This window comes from Pseudonaja textilis, chromosome 2 (genome assembly GCF_049901715.1).
Source record: "Pseudonaja textilis isolate UNSWEBS1 chromosome 2, rPseTex1.2, whole genome shotgun sequence".
NCBI classification, from domain to species: domain Eukaryota; kingdom Metazoa; phylum Chordata; class Lepidosauria; order Squamata; family Elapidae; genus Pseudonaja; species Pseudonaja textilis.
In genome coordinates, this window is record NC_141991.1 from 101,026,166 (window position 1) to 101,041,609 (window position 15,444).

Here is a 15,444-nt window from a genome sequence, read left to right on the forward strand (position 1 = left end):
GGGGAAGGAAGCCAAAGAGGGACAAAGATGCTAAAAGCTAGGCTTTCTGGTACTTACTGTTTGAAAGTAGTTTGCATAGTCTATCTCTTTGGCCACAAAATTGTACATGTCAGCTGAGAGCTGATCCTGCAGGAAGCAGAAAAAAAAAGCACCGATTCAAACTCAAAACACCTGAAATGTTGCTAAGTTAAAAATATATCAATAAAAGCAGGGCAATGCTAATCGTACTGCAATTTACAGTGCTGATATTCCTTTTATTTATCTGTTTGAGACAAATCAGCAAATACACAAAAATACCATTTCCTGACTGATTATGTGCCATCCCAGACACCAGATTTACATGTATAATAAAAGATGGATTTGCAGCTACTTTCTGGCCACTGCCTGGAAGTCAATTGACTAGAATGAAAAGGGGGAGGGGAGATACCCTGCAAATCTCCACTCTGTTTGCTGCCTCCTCCATCTCTTCCCTGAGAGCATCCGCTTTGGCACCCGAAGGCTGCAAGTTGCTTGACAAACCTGAAGACTTGGCTGACTGTTGCCATCTGTAGGAGAAAGAAGAGCAAAGTTGTTGGCTGTTCAGTGGGACATAGGACTTAACTTAGCATTGTTCTTTCCTGCCTTGCCAGAACAATATAAGATCATGTCACATGGAAGGGAGCATACTCTAGCTTTCCCTCTGCCATAAGCACAAGCTAATTTTAAGAGCGAAGGCACTTTTGTTAGCACAAACTGATACCGACATTTTCAAATGCTCATCCCTCAGAGGGATTTTTTTTACTCCACAGAAATGTCAGCTCAGTCTCTCAGTGATTTCAAATTTCTCCATTTTTAAGGCAATATCACAGCTCTTTCAGAAGAAGGCAAAAATAGCTGATTTTTGAGGAATACCAAGAAAGAAAAGCAATGTGTATATCTTCAGGCACATAGTTACTCTGTAGCTTGACTAAGGGCATAGTAACACTAGAAGGATTTTATTTATTTCCATCAGTGAAAATCTCAGCCATGAATTCCACAGCTGAAAGGTATGAAAGACAGCAATGTTTTTGGCCTTGTCAGGGCAAGGCCTCTGGCTAATAAAGGATGTTGAAGCAACCATGTCTATCTCAATGCAAATCTGAACATTAATTTTTTCCTGGTCAGTAAAGATTGAAAACCTATGGTAAAGAGAATGAAATTCTTCCTGTTCTCTTTTCTTTGGGACTTTGAAAGAAATCTTTCTGGATTAGAATAGCAGAGACAATGGAATTCTATAGATCACTATTTTAATTGACCCAGATGGTGATTATAGAATTCAATTATCTTTGCACTTTTCTAAGAATAGGAAGAGGAGATTGGGACCAATTACCGGAGACCACTTAATGACTCCATCTCTCTAGATGGAAAGAGATACCTTATTCAAGTTACCTTCATCCCACCCATGTAGGGTCCATATCGCTGCATTCTGATAATGTTCTGGAAACCCCTGAAAGCTTGATTATTTTCCCAAGTCTTGGGTAGGATGGCAAGAAGACTCAGTAACATTCTGTTTTATTTTATATTCTTCTTTTTTTACTGGATCTTTGTTCTTTCATTTTATTGTGCCAGCTTTTTTATAATGTAAAAAGATTCTGTGTCCAGAATCACTGTGAGTTGGGTGTTTTTCAATCTATGCAAATAAATACATCTTTGAGGAAGCTTCTCCCTCCCCCATTTTTTTAAATTGTAAAGCCAGCAGTAAAGGATTTCCCCCTGTGCCAGAATGGCCACTGCTGACCCAAACTGAAGGCTGATGGAGAGAGAGCACACATTTGTACAATCCTGATGCATAAATGACAGGAGACAGGTCAGTCTAGCATAAAATCCATCTGGGATAGATTTTCTTTTTCAATACTGAAAGCCGCCCTAAGGAAACTTGTTCTAAAAACTAGTCCAGCAATAAAAACAGACACATGAAGCAAACAAAAGACTTGGCATTGCAAAGGCAACTGAGAAAAAAAGAAGTCTCTTACCTTGTCCTTGATGAATCCATGTCCAGAACTAATTTTGCTAAGTGCTTCCTCTGTTTTTGAATATTTGGGATTTCTACCTGTAGTAATATTTTTAGTTTTAAAAAAAGAAGGGTTTAAAAAAAGAATAAGACTGCATTGCAAATTTTATGTACTGAACTTAAATGGCATCATAGTAAATGTGCAGGCCTAGCATTACAGCCAATGTCAGAACCATGGACAGCTCCTATCCTATGAGAACACTCACATGGCCAGCAAGAGAACTTGCCACCATCACCTTCTGAATAGCCACTGGGGTTTAAGGAACAAAGCTGGAAGGAAAAGAAGCCTCCACCTAGAACAGTTTTACAATATGGTATTTTCCACATGTGTGGCATTCTGGTAATCATAAAACACAAGTAGGTGACTATATATCCTGAAAACTCTCAGAACCCTTTGCTTAAAACATCCTAAGAGCACAAGGAAAGATGTGTGGGGGCACAGAAGAGACACTTGTAGCTCTGCAATTCCTGTCCCACAGTACTAGTCACAGAGAAAAATTAATAGAATTTCACATACATATGTATATATGAATGAAAGAAACCTGGATTGTATAGGCAGTTCTTGGTCAATGACTGGCCTATTTAGCAATGGTTTTAATTTATGATGATGCAGAAAATGTAGTTTTATGAATGGTTCTCATACTCATGACAATCATAGCATTCCTATGGGCACATGATTGAGATCTGGTCACTTCACAAGTGGCAGGGGTTTACAATGGTCACAGGGGGTGTCACACAGTCACCTAATTACCATTTGCAAGCTTCACCGGCAGCTTTTGACAGGCAAAGTAAATGGAAAAACCAGCAGGAAGTCACAAGTTGCCGTCATGTGATGTTACTTTTAATGACCACAGGTGATTTAAGCAGAATCACAGAATATGTAAGTGTGGTGCAGGGATGTGATATTTCACTTAATGACCATGTTGCTTAGAATGTAGTTGCCTCTCTCAACTGTGGTCATTAAATAAAGACTACCAGTATTTATTTATGTTTTCTGCAGATAAATCCAGAAGTAATTAAACCAGACCGTATCTCTATAAATAAACAGGAAACAAACTGTGAATACTCTCTCTGCTTAGTTCCTCTGTCAAGTACCTTGCAGATGATATAAGCCCTAAACAGATGCTCACTTCTGGCTCTTATACTCACAGTGATAAACATGGCTCATTTAGTACTTGAACACCAGGATAGGATCAGATGCATTTTTCCTACTTGGTGGTGGATTTAAACCTTGTTAGTTCCTTTCATTTTGTTGATATATTGCTTCCTTTCACTCCAGTATCCAAACTCCAGTATCCAAGGCCAGAGGCCACAAGTTTTTGACTAGAAACAGATTCTGAAATCCCTCCTATTCTCAGATCTGCTAGAGAACCACTCCCATTTATAACAAACCTCTCCCTAAAAGACCCAGGTCAGAAATTCACTTTGAAGTAAGCAACTCTTACCTCCGCCAACACAAACAGTGGCTCTATCACATCCCTTTCAACTTGCAGCTCAAAGTGGATGAGCTCTTGAGCTAGCTTGTCTTCTGCTTCTCCACATAATTTCAGCATCTTCCTGCAAGGAGAACAGGCAGCTCTCAAGGGAGAAAGCAAGCAATAGATTAAGACAGCACTTGATCCAAGAGATGTTCCTTACAGGCAGGGCAGGGCAGATGTTTAATGTTGCTTAGAGTCACCTGAATCATGACATGGGCATCAAATGAATCTGACAAACAAAGAAACAAACAGTGTGCCATTCTTTAGACTCAGAAGGTTGCAGAGCAAGAAGGCTTCTATGGCTTGTCACATTTGGGATTTTACTAGACATTTTTCCACTGAAAAGTCACTTTCAGTGATAAATAAATAACCAGTAAAAATCGTGGATGGTAAGAAATGGCTACATGCTGTTCCAGCTTCATGCTCTGATTTATCCCTCGATTTATTTGACTTGAGGTTGCATGTTGGAGATCGATCATAATGGATCGTCAAGTCCTAAGCTAAAGAGGTCTGTAGGAAAAACAATGGCTTATTTACAATTAGTAGAGGCAATTCAAATGGGCGGAAGGGTAAATTATTTATCAACAAACACTGTATTTGTGGCTTTAATATCCTCCCCCACCATATGTGATGATTTGTGCTTGTGAGTGCCTCCCCTTTTATGAGGAAAAGCTGGAAGTGAGGCTCATAAAATTAAACATTTCAATCTTACCACAAGCACTCAACGTGTTTTTCAAATGAACCAATTCCCCAAATGGAGAAACCTCATTGTGATTGAAACACCTTCCTAGCTTCTCCCTTCCCAAAGTGGTAGCTGTTCCACAGACACAGGACTGGAATCTTACCCAAGCAGGCAGTCATCTCCTAGGATAGCAGAACCCTCCATCAAGCACTGAGCAAGTGACGTCAAAGGCAATTTCTTCTGCAACAAAAGCAACTGTTGTATGATTTATTTTAAATAAAAAAAAAAGATCAATGACATCCCAGCCTTTTCATCTCTTGTTCAGAAAACAACTCTACTTTCAAAGAACCAGTACTTCGAACCATTCACTTCCCACCATATTCTTGGAAAATTCATGCATATACATGAAAGGGGAAAGTCCCTTGAAGGGATATTTGCATCTTAATTCCTCTGCCTTTTCTTTTCAGGGTAAAAGAACCCTATTCCCTGATACAGGGGATACCAGGATCTCTCACCGAGCGCTTATCAGAATCTGATCCCTGCTGCCCCTGAAGACATGCCGTCAGCTTCTTATGCGTGCTGTGGGAGACCTGCTTCACCAGCTCCAAACGCTTCTCCACCTGTGGATGGACATCTCACATATCACATCAGAAAAATGCATCCTCATCTCCCAGCATGCAACTCTCCTCAAGGTAAATCCTCTTCCTCAAGGTAAACTGCTCCTCAAAGTAAATCCAGGCTATGCATGGACAATTCTTACAGACGTTTTCATAATTCAGTTACAATTTGCTTTCTGAAACAGGCTCTTTTTATAGCATGCTGAACTGTGCAAAAGGAGAGAATATATTCCATTACTCCTTAACACAAGCATAACTTTAATATCTAGACCTAGTATTATGTTAGGCCATAATGTGGTATGCGTGACTGGGTACATCCTGATTTAAAGAAGCTGGGCAGAGTTTGTAGCTTACTGATTGCAACAGATAAGCAAAAGTAGGCATATGTGGCTTCTTTGTGATTTCTTAGCTTATTCTTTGTTTGTTGCTGTAATTGACTCAACCACCTGATTAGTCTATAGAGGTATGAGGGAAGATCAGTTTTTTAAAAGGAAAAATACTGATAAGACCAGTATCAACAAACAAGCAGTGACGGCCATAGTTATTTTCCATATTGATTTATTGAGAAACCTATGAATCTTACATTAAAACAACTGTGTTTTTGCATGAATTGTAGCACTTAGCATGAATAGTGCATTTGCTTTTTATGTCCCAATAATATATAAACTATTGCAGTTAGTAAACTAATTCAACAGGAAACAAGGAGACAATTATTTTAGCATTCATTTTAATTAAATGTATTAAAATAGAATTTAAATGTTGTTAGCCTAAATAAATTTGTACTATTCCAATAATAGTTTCTCTCTCAATCAACAGAGTCATAAAAGGTAAGTTATAGAATGATTTATGAGGGCTCAGGGGCAGTAGATAAATCCTGGGGAGAAGTAAATCTGGCTTGAGGTTAATTAAAGTTATAATCAGGCCTAGACTTTGGAAAACCAAGAATGTTACCGCTATTTTTCACTTTATATTTTGCACTGAAACATAAATATCAGTACAATTAGATGTACCTTTTGTCAAGTATGATGGAAAATCAAATGTAAATAACATTCAAAGGGATGAAGCCACTTGATATATGTGAACTTTGTATTTTCAGGTATTTTACTGAATTATATTTCTAAAATGAGAGTCAATACTTTGTGTATCTCAAGTAGACTGTGCACTAAAAACAGATCTAAAATCTAATTAGAGCAACAATGATTGTTCAGGTCCCTTGGAGAATTAGCTAAGAAAGTGTGGTTTGATAGAAATTACATACTATGACAAATCTCAACAAATAACTATGAAGGTGGAAGGAACTACAATGGGTATTTGCTAATGGTTATCTTCAAGGACTATCTATCCAGCCTACATGATTAGGCAGCATTGTGATGCTTAAGGTCCTATCCATTAAGATGGAATCTGAGAAGCAGAACTTGCCCTCTGGAACACACACACATACACACACACACACGCACACACTCACTTTGCATCAAGATACACCTGGATTTCTGGCCATGTTCAAAATCATTCTAAAAATGTGCATATGGGTATTGCATGTTAGATTATCTTTTAATGGTTGCTTTTCCTCTGCCATTTTGTTTTGGTTTTAGTTGTACTGCAATTTTTGCTGTATAGACTTCTTGTAGGGTGTAAATGGCTGTATACCTTTAATAGATAAATAGGTAAATAAATAAATAAATAGATCTGAAAGACAGTTTTCATGTCTTAGTCCTCAAGTAATAAATGAGTCAGGCAGATATACTTTTAAAAGTATTTGACAGGGCAGAGGGCCAGTGCATTGAAATATGAGCAATCTTTTGTGTAAAGCTAACCTAGATAATGTAGACATAAAAATTAGACTTAGGTCAGCCGTACAACTCATTAAATAAAAATTAGGTTGGTTATATATCCTCAAGTTGTTCCTACTGGCCATCTGTTTTATATTTAGAATATAAGAGCATAAGGCCTAGGCAGAACATACACAAGTAGCTATCACAATGGCAGGAGTCACAGATGTCCATGAGACAAAAATGGACTTGATTGCATTTGTATTGTGTGATCCAGCCTACACATAAATACCTAATATTTGGAAGGTGTTTTTTGTTTTTTTTTTGAAGTAGCTTTCCCCAAAACAATGTCCTTCAAAACCTTTGGACAAGAATATCTATACTCTCAGCCAGCATGGCCATTAGCCAAGTTGGTTGGAGCTGATGGAAGATCAATTCCAAAACTTTTGGAGGCTACCATACTTGGAAAGGCAGCTCTACAGCCTAATTTAGGCTCAGGCCAATCCCATGTTAGAAACGTAATATATTTTCATATATCTTCCCAATGACTGAATCTAATTGATCCTGACACAGAAACCATTATCTTGATTAGAGGCATATTTCAGACATCTTTTCTATAAACAAAATTCAGCAACATATTCAGTGAGTCTGCTCTGGAGTTAATCTTTCTAAAAATAGCATTCACTAGAAAGATAATGACTGGTCAAAAAGTATATTCACATTTAGCAGAATGATTTTTTAAAAAATTAAAAAACATAATTTAATATTGTCTACTTAATCGCTTTCTAACTGAAATAGAGTTCAAACACATAACAGTAGAGTCTTTTTAAAAAAATAAATAATTAGAGACCTTTCCCTTAAAACATCAACTTTATTCCTGATACCTTTGTCATTCTTGGTCCCAATAAATTCTATCTAGAAGACTGTTTTTTTTTTTTCATGTGTGGCAAATGTCAGTATCAAACAGTGGCAACCATAAGGTATCAGGGAAAAAAACAGCATAGTACCTGCAAAAGATCTTCATTCAAAACTTCTGTTTTCTCAGCCCTAAAACAAACAAACAAACAAAAACCCCATAGTAATCCAATATGACACAATGAATAGTTCATCACAATTTAAAAGTGAAATTTGAAATATAGTTGCATAAACTCTTCCACACATTAAGATTTCAAGACATTGACTGAGGGCCACCCAGATGGGTGGTTATATAAAAGTTTTAAATAAATAAATGCATATATTGCTAAAACATTTCGATTTTTAACATTAATCTGGAAATCTGGCCCTTAAAGAAATTTGAATTGAATAAACATTTAGGACTGTTTTTTAAAGGAATACATGGACACAAAAAAGAGTGCTTTTGCTGTTACACGACTATCATTCTTCAGAAGTAATATCTGAATGTTAATTTTGCAGATCAAATACCACTTTCGAGTTCAAAGACACCTACAAATTGGATGTTAAATTCCAAGAGCAATCTGTTCTGGTTTAAATTGTGATATTTGTCTGAGTATATATTGGGATTCATTTTAAATATTACTGTTGCTTTTGCTTCAATAAAAAAAGACTATTAATTAAATCTTTATCTTTTGCTTGAACAAATATAACTATTTAGTGGATTGAATCAACAATCCCTAATTTACTCCACCAATCTGTCTTCTAATATAGCCAGGCAAGTGTCCTTGGAATGATTCCAAATTGAAGAACTGTTACCAGATTTAGAAATTCTCAATATATATTTACCTCTGTACATTCCTAGGTATCATGGTTAATAGTCACTGAGATGTATTGTTCCATAACTATATTCAATATTTATATCTAAGTCAACATGACTTTTTTGGTAGAAAATCTTTACATTAATGTATGTGGGCAAATGTTTGGGTAAACTGGTTTCTGGTGAAAAAAAATGTATATTTATGTATTGATTTTAAAACCTTGAAGTTGTCTCCTCAACATTTAGCTTTTCTCATATAAGAAGCCCTAAGTATATGCACCTTTCAGTGTGCAAACATTAATAAAATAATCTATTGCGCTGTCCACCTTCTCTAGCTCACGCTTTCCCATTCTCCATCTTAGTACCTTGATTTTCAATCTATTGAAAAAAAGTAATGCACTGATATTTGATCAAACTTAAATAATAAAATCCTCACTGCAAGTCAAGTTAAGTTTAGGTAATTGAAATATTTTTCTCCTGTCTTTCAGGGTCTGAAATAGTTCCTTTCTCATATTTTTTTAAATAATAATAAATAAAAAAAATTATTCTTTATTTCTAGATCACTACTTATAACTTTCCAACAGAGGTCTTCCTTCTCAAGCTATTACAACATATTAAGCTTTATGGTTAACTGAAAAATCTGAAGACCTCATACTTTTGCATGAATAAAGATCCATTACCCGATTGAAAGCTTTCTAAACACCTTATGGCAATTCTCTCTTTAACAGCTGGGATGAGTAGGCATATTTTCTTCAAATAGAAGTGTTATATATTAATGTTTGCCAAATTCAAAAGTACTTTTTATCCCCTTCTCTCACACCACCAAAAACCATTGGTTGTTAGCTACCCTTATTCCAGGGGGAAGCTAATTTTAACTATTAAAAAAATAGAACCAACCGAAAAATAGGCTTAAAAGATGAAAAATATCTAAAACATTGAGTCCTATATTGAGAAGTGTGCAAAATGAATTGGAGAGATTTAATGAATTAGAAAGTTTCTGGATCATTGAATTCCACCAGCATCTCTTGTTTCACTATAAGATAGAGACTGACTACTGTGATGACTACTGAAGCATGTAATCAATATATCAATGTAGTTATTACGAAAGTAATGAACTCATATTTATGACCATGTTTCCATTTTTTTAAAAGTGTAGCTTTATGAGACATGAACATTATACAGTATTTATTGTATTTCAAAAGCATAATGCTTACACAATCTAGTTTTTTGATAAAAAGATCATGCTCTTAAAAGAACTGAGTAAAGGATGTTGCAAGGAATTTATCTATCTTTTTCAAATGAAAAACTGAATTATATTAAAATAATGTTGTTGTTGTTGTTTTAAAATTCTAAACTATAATGGTATGCAAGAAAAAAATACCACCAAAACACTGTAAGGGGCTGATTCAGCTTGACAAATTTCTTCACGTAATTTATATGAGCATATGGAGAAAAAGATACGAAAATTGAACCAAGTGCTTTCTTTCTCTTCCTTCCTTCCTTCCTTCCTTCCTTCCTTCCTTCCTTCCTTCCTTCCTTCCTTCCTTAATTAATTAATTTGGACAGATTTCTATCCCCCCACAATCAGAAATTCTTGATGAATTATATCATATGTAACATAAAAAGACCAGTTAAAATATCCATTGCAATATGCAAGCCAAACAAGCTTCATGGATAACAATAAAAACAATAAACCACAAACAATAATAAGAAAATTGAAAATAAAGATGAAACAACTTATTCAACAACTTCTGAAATGTCAGCAAAAAAGAGCTAGCCTGATTTCAACGGGGAGGCTGTTCTAAAGTTTATCACTGACACAGAAAACCAGTGTCACCCTCACTTCAGACCCCCAAACCTCCTAAAATTGTGGGCTGTTTAACAGTTTCTTCCTAAGCAATCTAATTGGTTGTGATAAAGGCTTTATAGGTCACAGCCAGCATTTTAAATTGTGTTAAAAACCAACCAGCAACAAATGTAGGGTTTACAAAATCAGTTTTATAAATTCCAAATGCTAGGAGCCTGAAAGTACATGGACCACTGCATTTTGAACCAATTCTAGCTTCTGAGCAACTAGGAGTACAACTCCCAATATGACACATTACAATGGTTTAACAGTTGCTGATGAGGACTTGACTTACTGGGGCCAGTTCCTACTGTCCAGATAACATCACAACTAGCATATCTGCTGTCCAGATAATGTCACAACTAGCATAAAGCTGGAGATAGATCCACCTGGCAATAATTTCAATCTGTCATCCCAGGAAGAGCCATGAATCCAGAAGGATATCGGAATCATGAATCTGCTCTTTGATCTATAGTGCTTATTTGTCAAACAATATTCTGGTGGTGACAAAAAAATTCTGATGTATCAATTTTGGCTTACAAAGATTTATCTTTGGTCTGTTGTCTCCTACTTGATCCTGACAACTTCCAGATGCCACCTGACAATGTAGAGTTGACTTTCATCATCATATTAAACCCCAAACCATCAACAATGTATTTCAGTGACTTTATGGAAATATTAATAAGCAGGAAACTAATCCCTGAGCATCCTATATATGAAGGGAAATCAGACAACATCTTCTCCACTCTCCTATACTGAATGATCCACTGAGGACTGCATAGAACCATTGCAGAACAATGTCTCTTATCCCAACCCTGCAGTGGGTCCAATGGGATAACCAGAAGGGGTGTACTACTCCCATCCTTGAACAGTCATCTGTGTTCAGCCAAAGTGAAGGCTGGTTTTTTAGGACAAGGTGTGAGGTCATTCCCTGCAATCAATCCTTTCCTGTCTTCATTCTTATTTAATCAATTTTTTAAATGACAACCTATCAACTATTGTTTAATCTTATTTTTGTGGACTTCGACAAGCTTATTCATCTTTACAAAGGCAAAGAGACACAAAGACTGTTCTTTTCTTCAATGTTACAGATGAAGGACAGGGCTCATTTCTATCCATAAACAATGAAAGAATGGTAATGGGAAAGGAAAGTAGATGGGTGTGGCCTGACAAATGGATTCTCATTGAAGATACAGGTAGTCCTCGACTTATGACCACAATGGAGTCCAGAATTTATGTTCTTAAGTGACAACTTTGTTAAGTGAGTTTTGCCCCATTTTAATTTTCTGGTTTCCCCGTTGACTTTCCTTGGCAGAAGGCCTCAAAAGATAGGACCTGGGAAACTGCAACCATTATAAATATAAACAAGAATCCGAATGTAAATCCACGGAGGATGCTGCAACAGTCATAAGTGTGAAAAATGATCATGAGTCACCTTTTTCAGTGCCATTGTAACTTTGAACTGTCACTAAGTGAACTGATGTAAATCAAGGACCACCTGTACTCTAATGAAGATATCCACCCAAGGACAATGAGCTATCATGGTGATTGCCTCCAGTTGATACAAACTAACTTCGATGGTATTGGTATGGTTGTGATTCCTTCAGGAGAAGCAGCTGTATTTTGTTTTCTAGTTGGAAGAGTTCTATTGTTTTCTCAATACTGTATATTTATATATTCATTAAATTCATACGTTGCCCAATTCCCGATGACTAGCCACATTGTTAAAAACATTTAAAAATCAGGAAAATACTACTTTGCACAGATTTCTCTCCATGCAGTCATAGCCTGTAATCTTCACATAGAAAAATATTGTGTTCTAAAATGGGCAATAGTAAAAAGACAGCCTATCATTCCCAAAGGAAGCAGTCTGATACTACACCTTGCACTGCTAGTAAACATCATAAATTAAGCAAAGAGGTTCAGAGATTAACTGGTACACTACCTGAAGTTACAATCCAGGTCAGTTCTTGCTTGAACTTACTCTTTAATTTTACTAATTTCTACAACAGTTATAGGATGAAATTGTTTCTTCCCCTCTTCCCCTTCCCAAGATTTATGTATGGTTATATAAATGAAATATGTTTCTGCTAAACTGTAGTTGTTATTTCAATAGGGAAAAAAACCCTACTACATCCAAACAGTAACAATTTACTCCAAAGAATTCACTGCCAAGACACCCTGCAATGACATTGCTTCCTGGGTTAAATCTATGTATATTTAGCTGAAAGAGCAATTCTGGTTATTATTCAACTTCATATTCAAAATCCATTCATGCGTGAAGAGATGGCAGAGGAATCCATATCTGATCCACAGCTCTGCAAGTATACAAATGGATCTTTGCCTCAAGAGATTTCACTATTCTCTAACTAGTACAATGGAGTTTAAAAGAAATTAGATTAAAGTAGAAATTGAGTAAATCACAGAAATTATGCAGAAATGAAATGGAACAACATTAGATGCGTCCATTCCTATCACATTTTGTTAAGACTCCAGTTGAGGTAAATTCTAACAAAAAACGTCTACAATATATACTACTAGCTCTATACCCGTTCTTCCCTATGAAACTATGTGGTCAGGCTTAGTTTTGGGGGAGGAAAATAAGGAGGGGAAATTGTGCCTCTGCCTACCAGCATCTATCGATATTCATCTGGTTAGCATCCTGCCAGTGTGTGAGAGAGTTGAAGGCTGTTTGGAAACTGAAACATGGAAACTGAAACAGTATTTGCTCTGTGAACAAGGAGGCAGCAAGGAACCTGGGTGTGGCTTAGCTCAACTGTTCTGTACTAAAGCTGCTTGCTGCTGTGAAACTAAAACTGAAATTGAAATTCCTCTCCTCTGCTTGTGTTTTGCATTTGGAAGAGATTTCTTTCCAGGTGGGGAGAGAGAGTTGAACTCCTTAGCATCAGAGCGTGTTAAGGAAATATTAATGCTCTGATGGTCATTTCAAAAATCCTTTCTTAGTGAGCACCTAGAAGCCAAGAGGAACATATTTGCCAAATTTCAAGTTTGTAGGCTTTACAGTTCTGGCATTTTGTGATTATGCGTGACTGATATTGGTATTTATATATATATAGAAGATTTCTGATGATGCATTTGTGTGCAAAAGTCAGAAATTTGTCATTATAGTCTTCAAGTTAAAACAATCAAATCAAATATGAATTGGGTCAAAATGTAAGATTCCTTCTGCTGTCTCTGGGCTAAACAATAACAATTCTCTTTATTTCTCGCCCCAAAACATTATTTCCATTTTTACAAGATGCACTGGAGGAAAATAAAAGTCCAGTCTATGCATATAGCTTCTGGCTGGAAACCATGCCCTAGGGAGTTGCCTGTAGACATGGAGACTGGCAAGGCTCCCTAATAAAACTGCTTATATCAAAAAGAGTGGATTATATTGAATTTGGATGTCTGCAGCTTCTCAAACCAGGCAGTTGCTTTCACAATCTCAGACATGTTTCATGCTTTGCTTCGCTGTGATTTTGTGCTTGTTTAACAAACCAACAGAATTAGCATTCCAGTAATGCCCAGGCAGATGGAGGTTACAGTGCTGAATGACAACACTGCCACCCTCTAATAAACCTAAAAATGCTTCAATGCCAGGAAAGGAAATTACATTCTAATTTCCCTGAAGTGTAATAAAAGGAGAAGGAGGCTTTGAAAAGAAATGTAGCTAGAATTGAAGAGAGGTAAAAAAACGATGATTCCAGAATATTTGGGCAAAGAATCTCACTTTATTCTTTTCCATCACAAAGGAAAACCTGTGTGTGGCATTGGCTTAGCAGTGATGAAATTTCCTCTACAAGAAGCATTTTTGCAAACATTTTTGGGGAGTAATTTCTACAGGCAACATGCTACCTATCTAAAGCAAGGTATCGTACTGGAAACATCAAATGCATTTTGGTTTCTGATTTCAAATTTTTTAAAGATCAAAATTTCAGAACAAAATATCATAAGGTTTATACGTAATGTTCTCTGGTTGCCCTTCTCCAACCTGAGAATGTAAGATTATCAGAAAAGCCTTTTGGATCAAGACATTTAGTCTAGCATTCAGCATTACCCAAAGAATAACTGGATAGAACTGGGAAGCTCATATGCCTGAACTGCATGGTGACAACTCCCCTTTCCTGTCCCTTCCTAGCAAGAAATATTTAAGGCATGCCACTTAAGATTCAGGAGATAATATCAGCCATCGACATTACTGGTTTGATTCTGAGCCTCTCACATTCATTTTTAAAACCATCCAAATCACCAGGATTTACCGGAATTACTGCCAGCAAATTCTACAATTTACCTATTTTTCCCCGCTCTATGCTGAATCTCCATCTATTTGATCCTAATGGATGACCTTGAGTTCTAACATTGTGAAAGAGGGAGACTGTTGAATATTGTCCCAGATGCATGACTGAGCATCTGATGCACAGATCTCTCTTAATAATGTTCATCAAGTACCTGGAAGAGCATCTCCTGAGTCACTGTAAAGACATCTAGTAGATAAAAATTGTTCAGGTTTGTTGGGCAGAACTCCTTCCCATTGTGGGGTGTCACAGGGGGTTACCGCTCTTATTTAACATCTATACAAAGTATTTTAATTAAATCATCTGTCAACATCCCATCAATAAGTACATGATGTTCAGTTATATATTTCAACTTTGAGCTGAATAGAAGATCTGACTGACTGTTTTGTTCCAGTGATTAGTGTCAGTCACCCAAGACAGGAATCATGACAAGAGCTAATTCTACATTATTGTAAGGCTACATTAAGAGAATCTTGCGAGTTTGAAAGTGCAAATTTCTCACCTACTCTCTTTACTGTCTGATAAATTAAGGAGATTTTTGGTAGGTTTCTTTCTCTGCCCTTTTATCTGATCATTCCCTAGGAAGCAACTCTTCTCTTCATCTTCCAGAATCATTCTCACATCCCATTACAACTAGAGATTATAAATGTCTATGTGAGAATTTGAATTCATCCCGACAAGATGAATTAACTTTGGAAATAGAAGCTCTCCCATTTCAGAGATATTGAATATTTAGCTTTGGGCAATGCTTCACTGTGCAGAGCTAGTGTATGTATAGGTAGTCCTTGACTTACAACAGTTATTTTAGTGACTATTCAAAGCTACAATGGCACTAAAATGACATGACTGTTTTCCACACTTACGACCACTGCAGCATTCCCATGGTCATGTGATCAAAATTCAGGTACTTGGGGTCATGCCCCTTGTGGAGACTGACTCTGAGGAAGAGGAGGAACAGCCAACAGGGAGTGGAAGTATGGTTCCGGAGGTTGTGGAGGAGGCTGGGGAAGGGCA

At 36.7% G+C, this 15,444-nt stretch overlaps 1 protein-coding gene across 1 annotated transcript in view; it reads right to left on the minus strand.

Moving 5' to 3' along the window:
- The window catches only part of ARHGAP44 (Rho GTPase activating protein 44), a 100,787-nt gene that overhangs the window by 30,370 nt on the left and 54,973 nt on the right, over positions 1-15,444 (minus strand). The window contains exons 2-8 of the mRNA XM_026696077.2: positions 7,583-7,622; positions 4,705-4,809; positions 4,353-4,429; positions 3,475-3,586; positions 1,992-2,068; positions 428-545; positions 58-126 (exon numbers count right to left, since the gene is read on the minus strand). Coding sequence (XP_026551862.2) covers positions 58-126; positions 428-545; positions 1,992-2,068; positions 3,475-3,586; positions 4,353-4,429; positions 4,705-4,809; positions 7,583-7,622 — 598 coding nt within the window. The remainder of the gene's footprint in view (positions 1-57; positions 127-427; positions 546-1,991; positions 2,069-3,474; positions 3,587-4,352; positions 4,430-4,704; positions 4,810-7,582; positions 7,623-15,444) is intronic.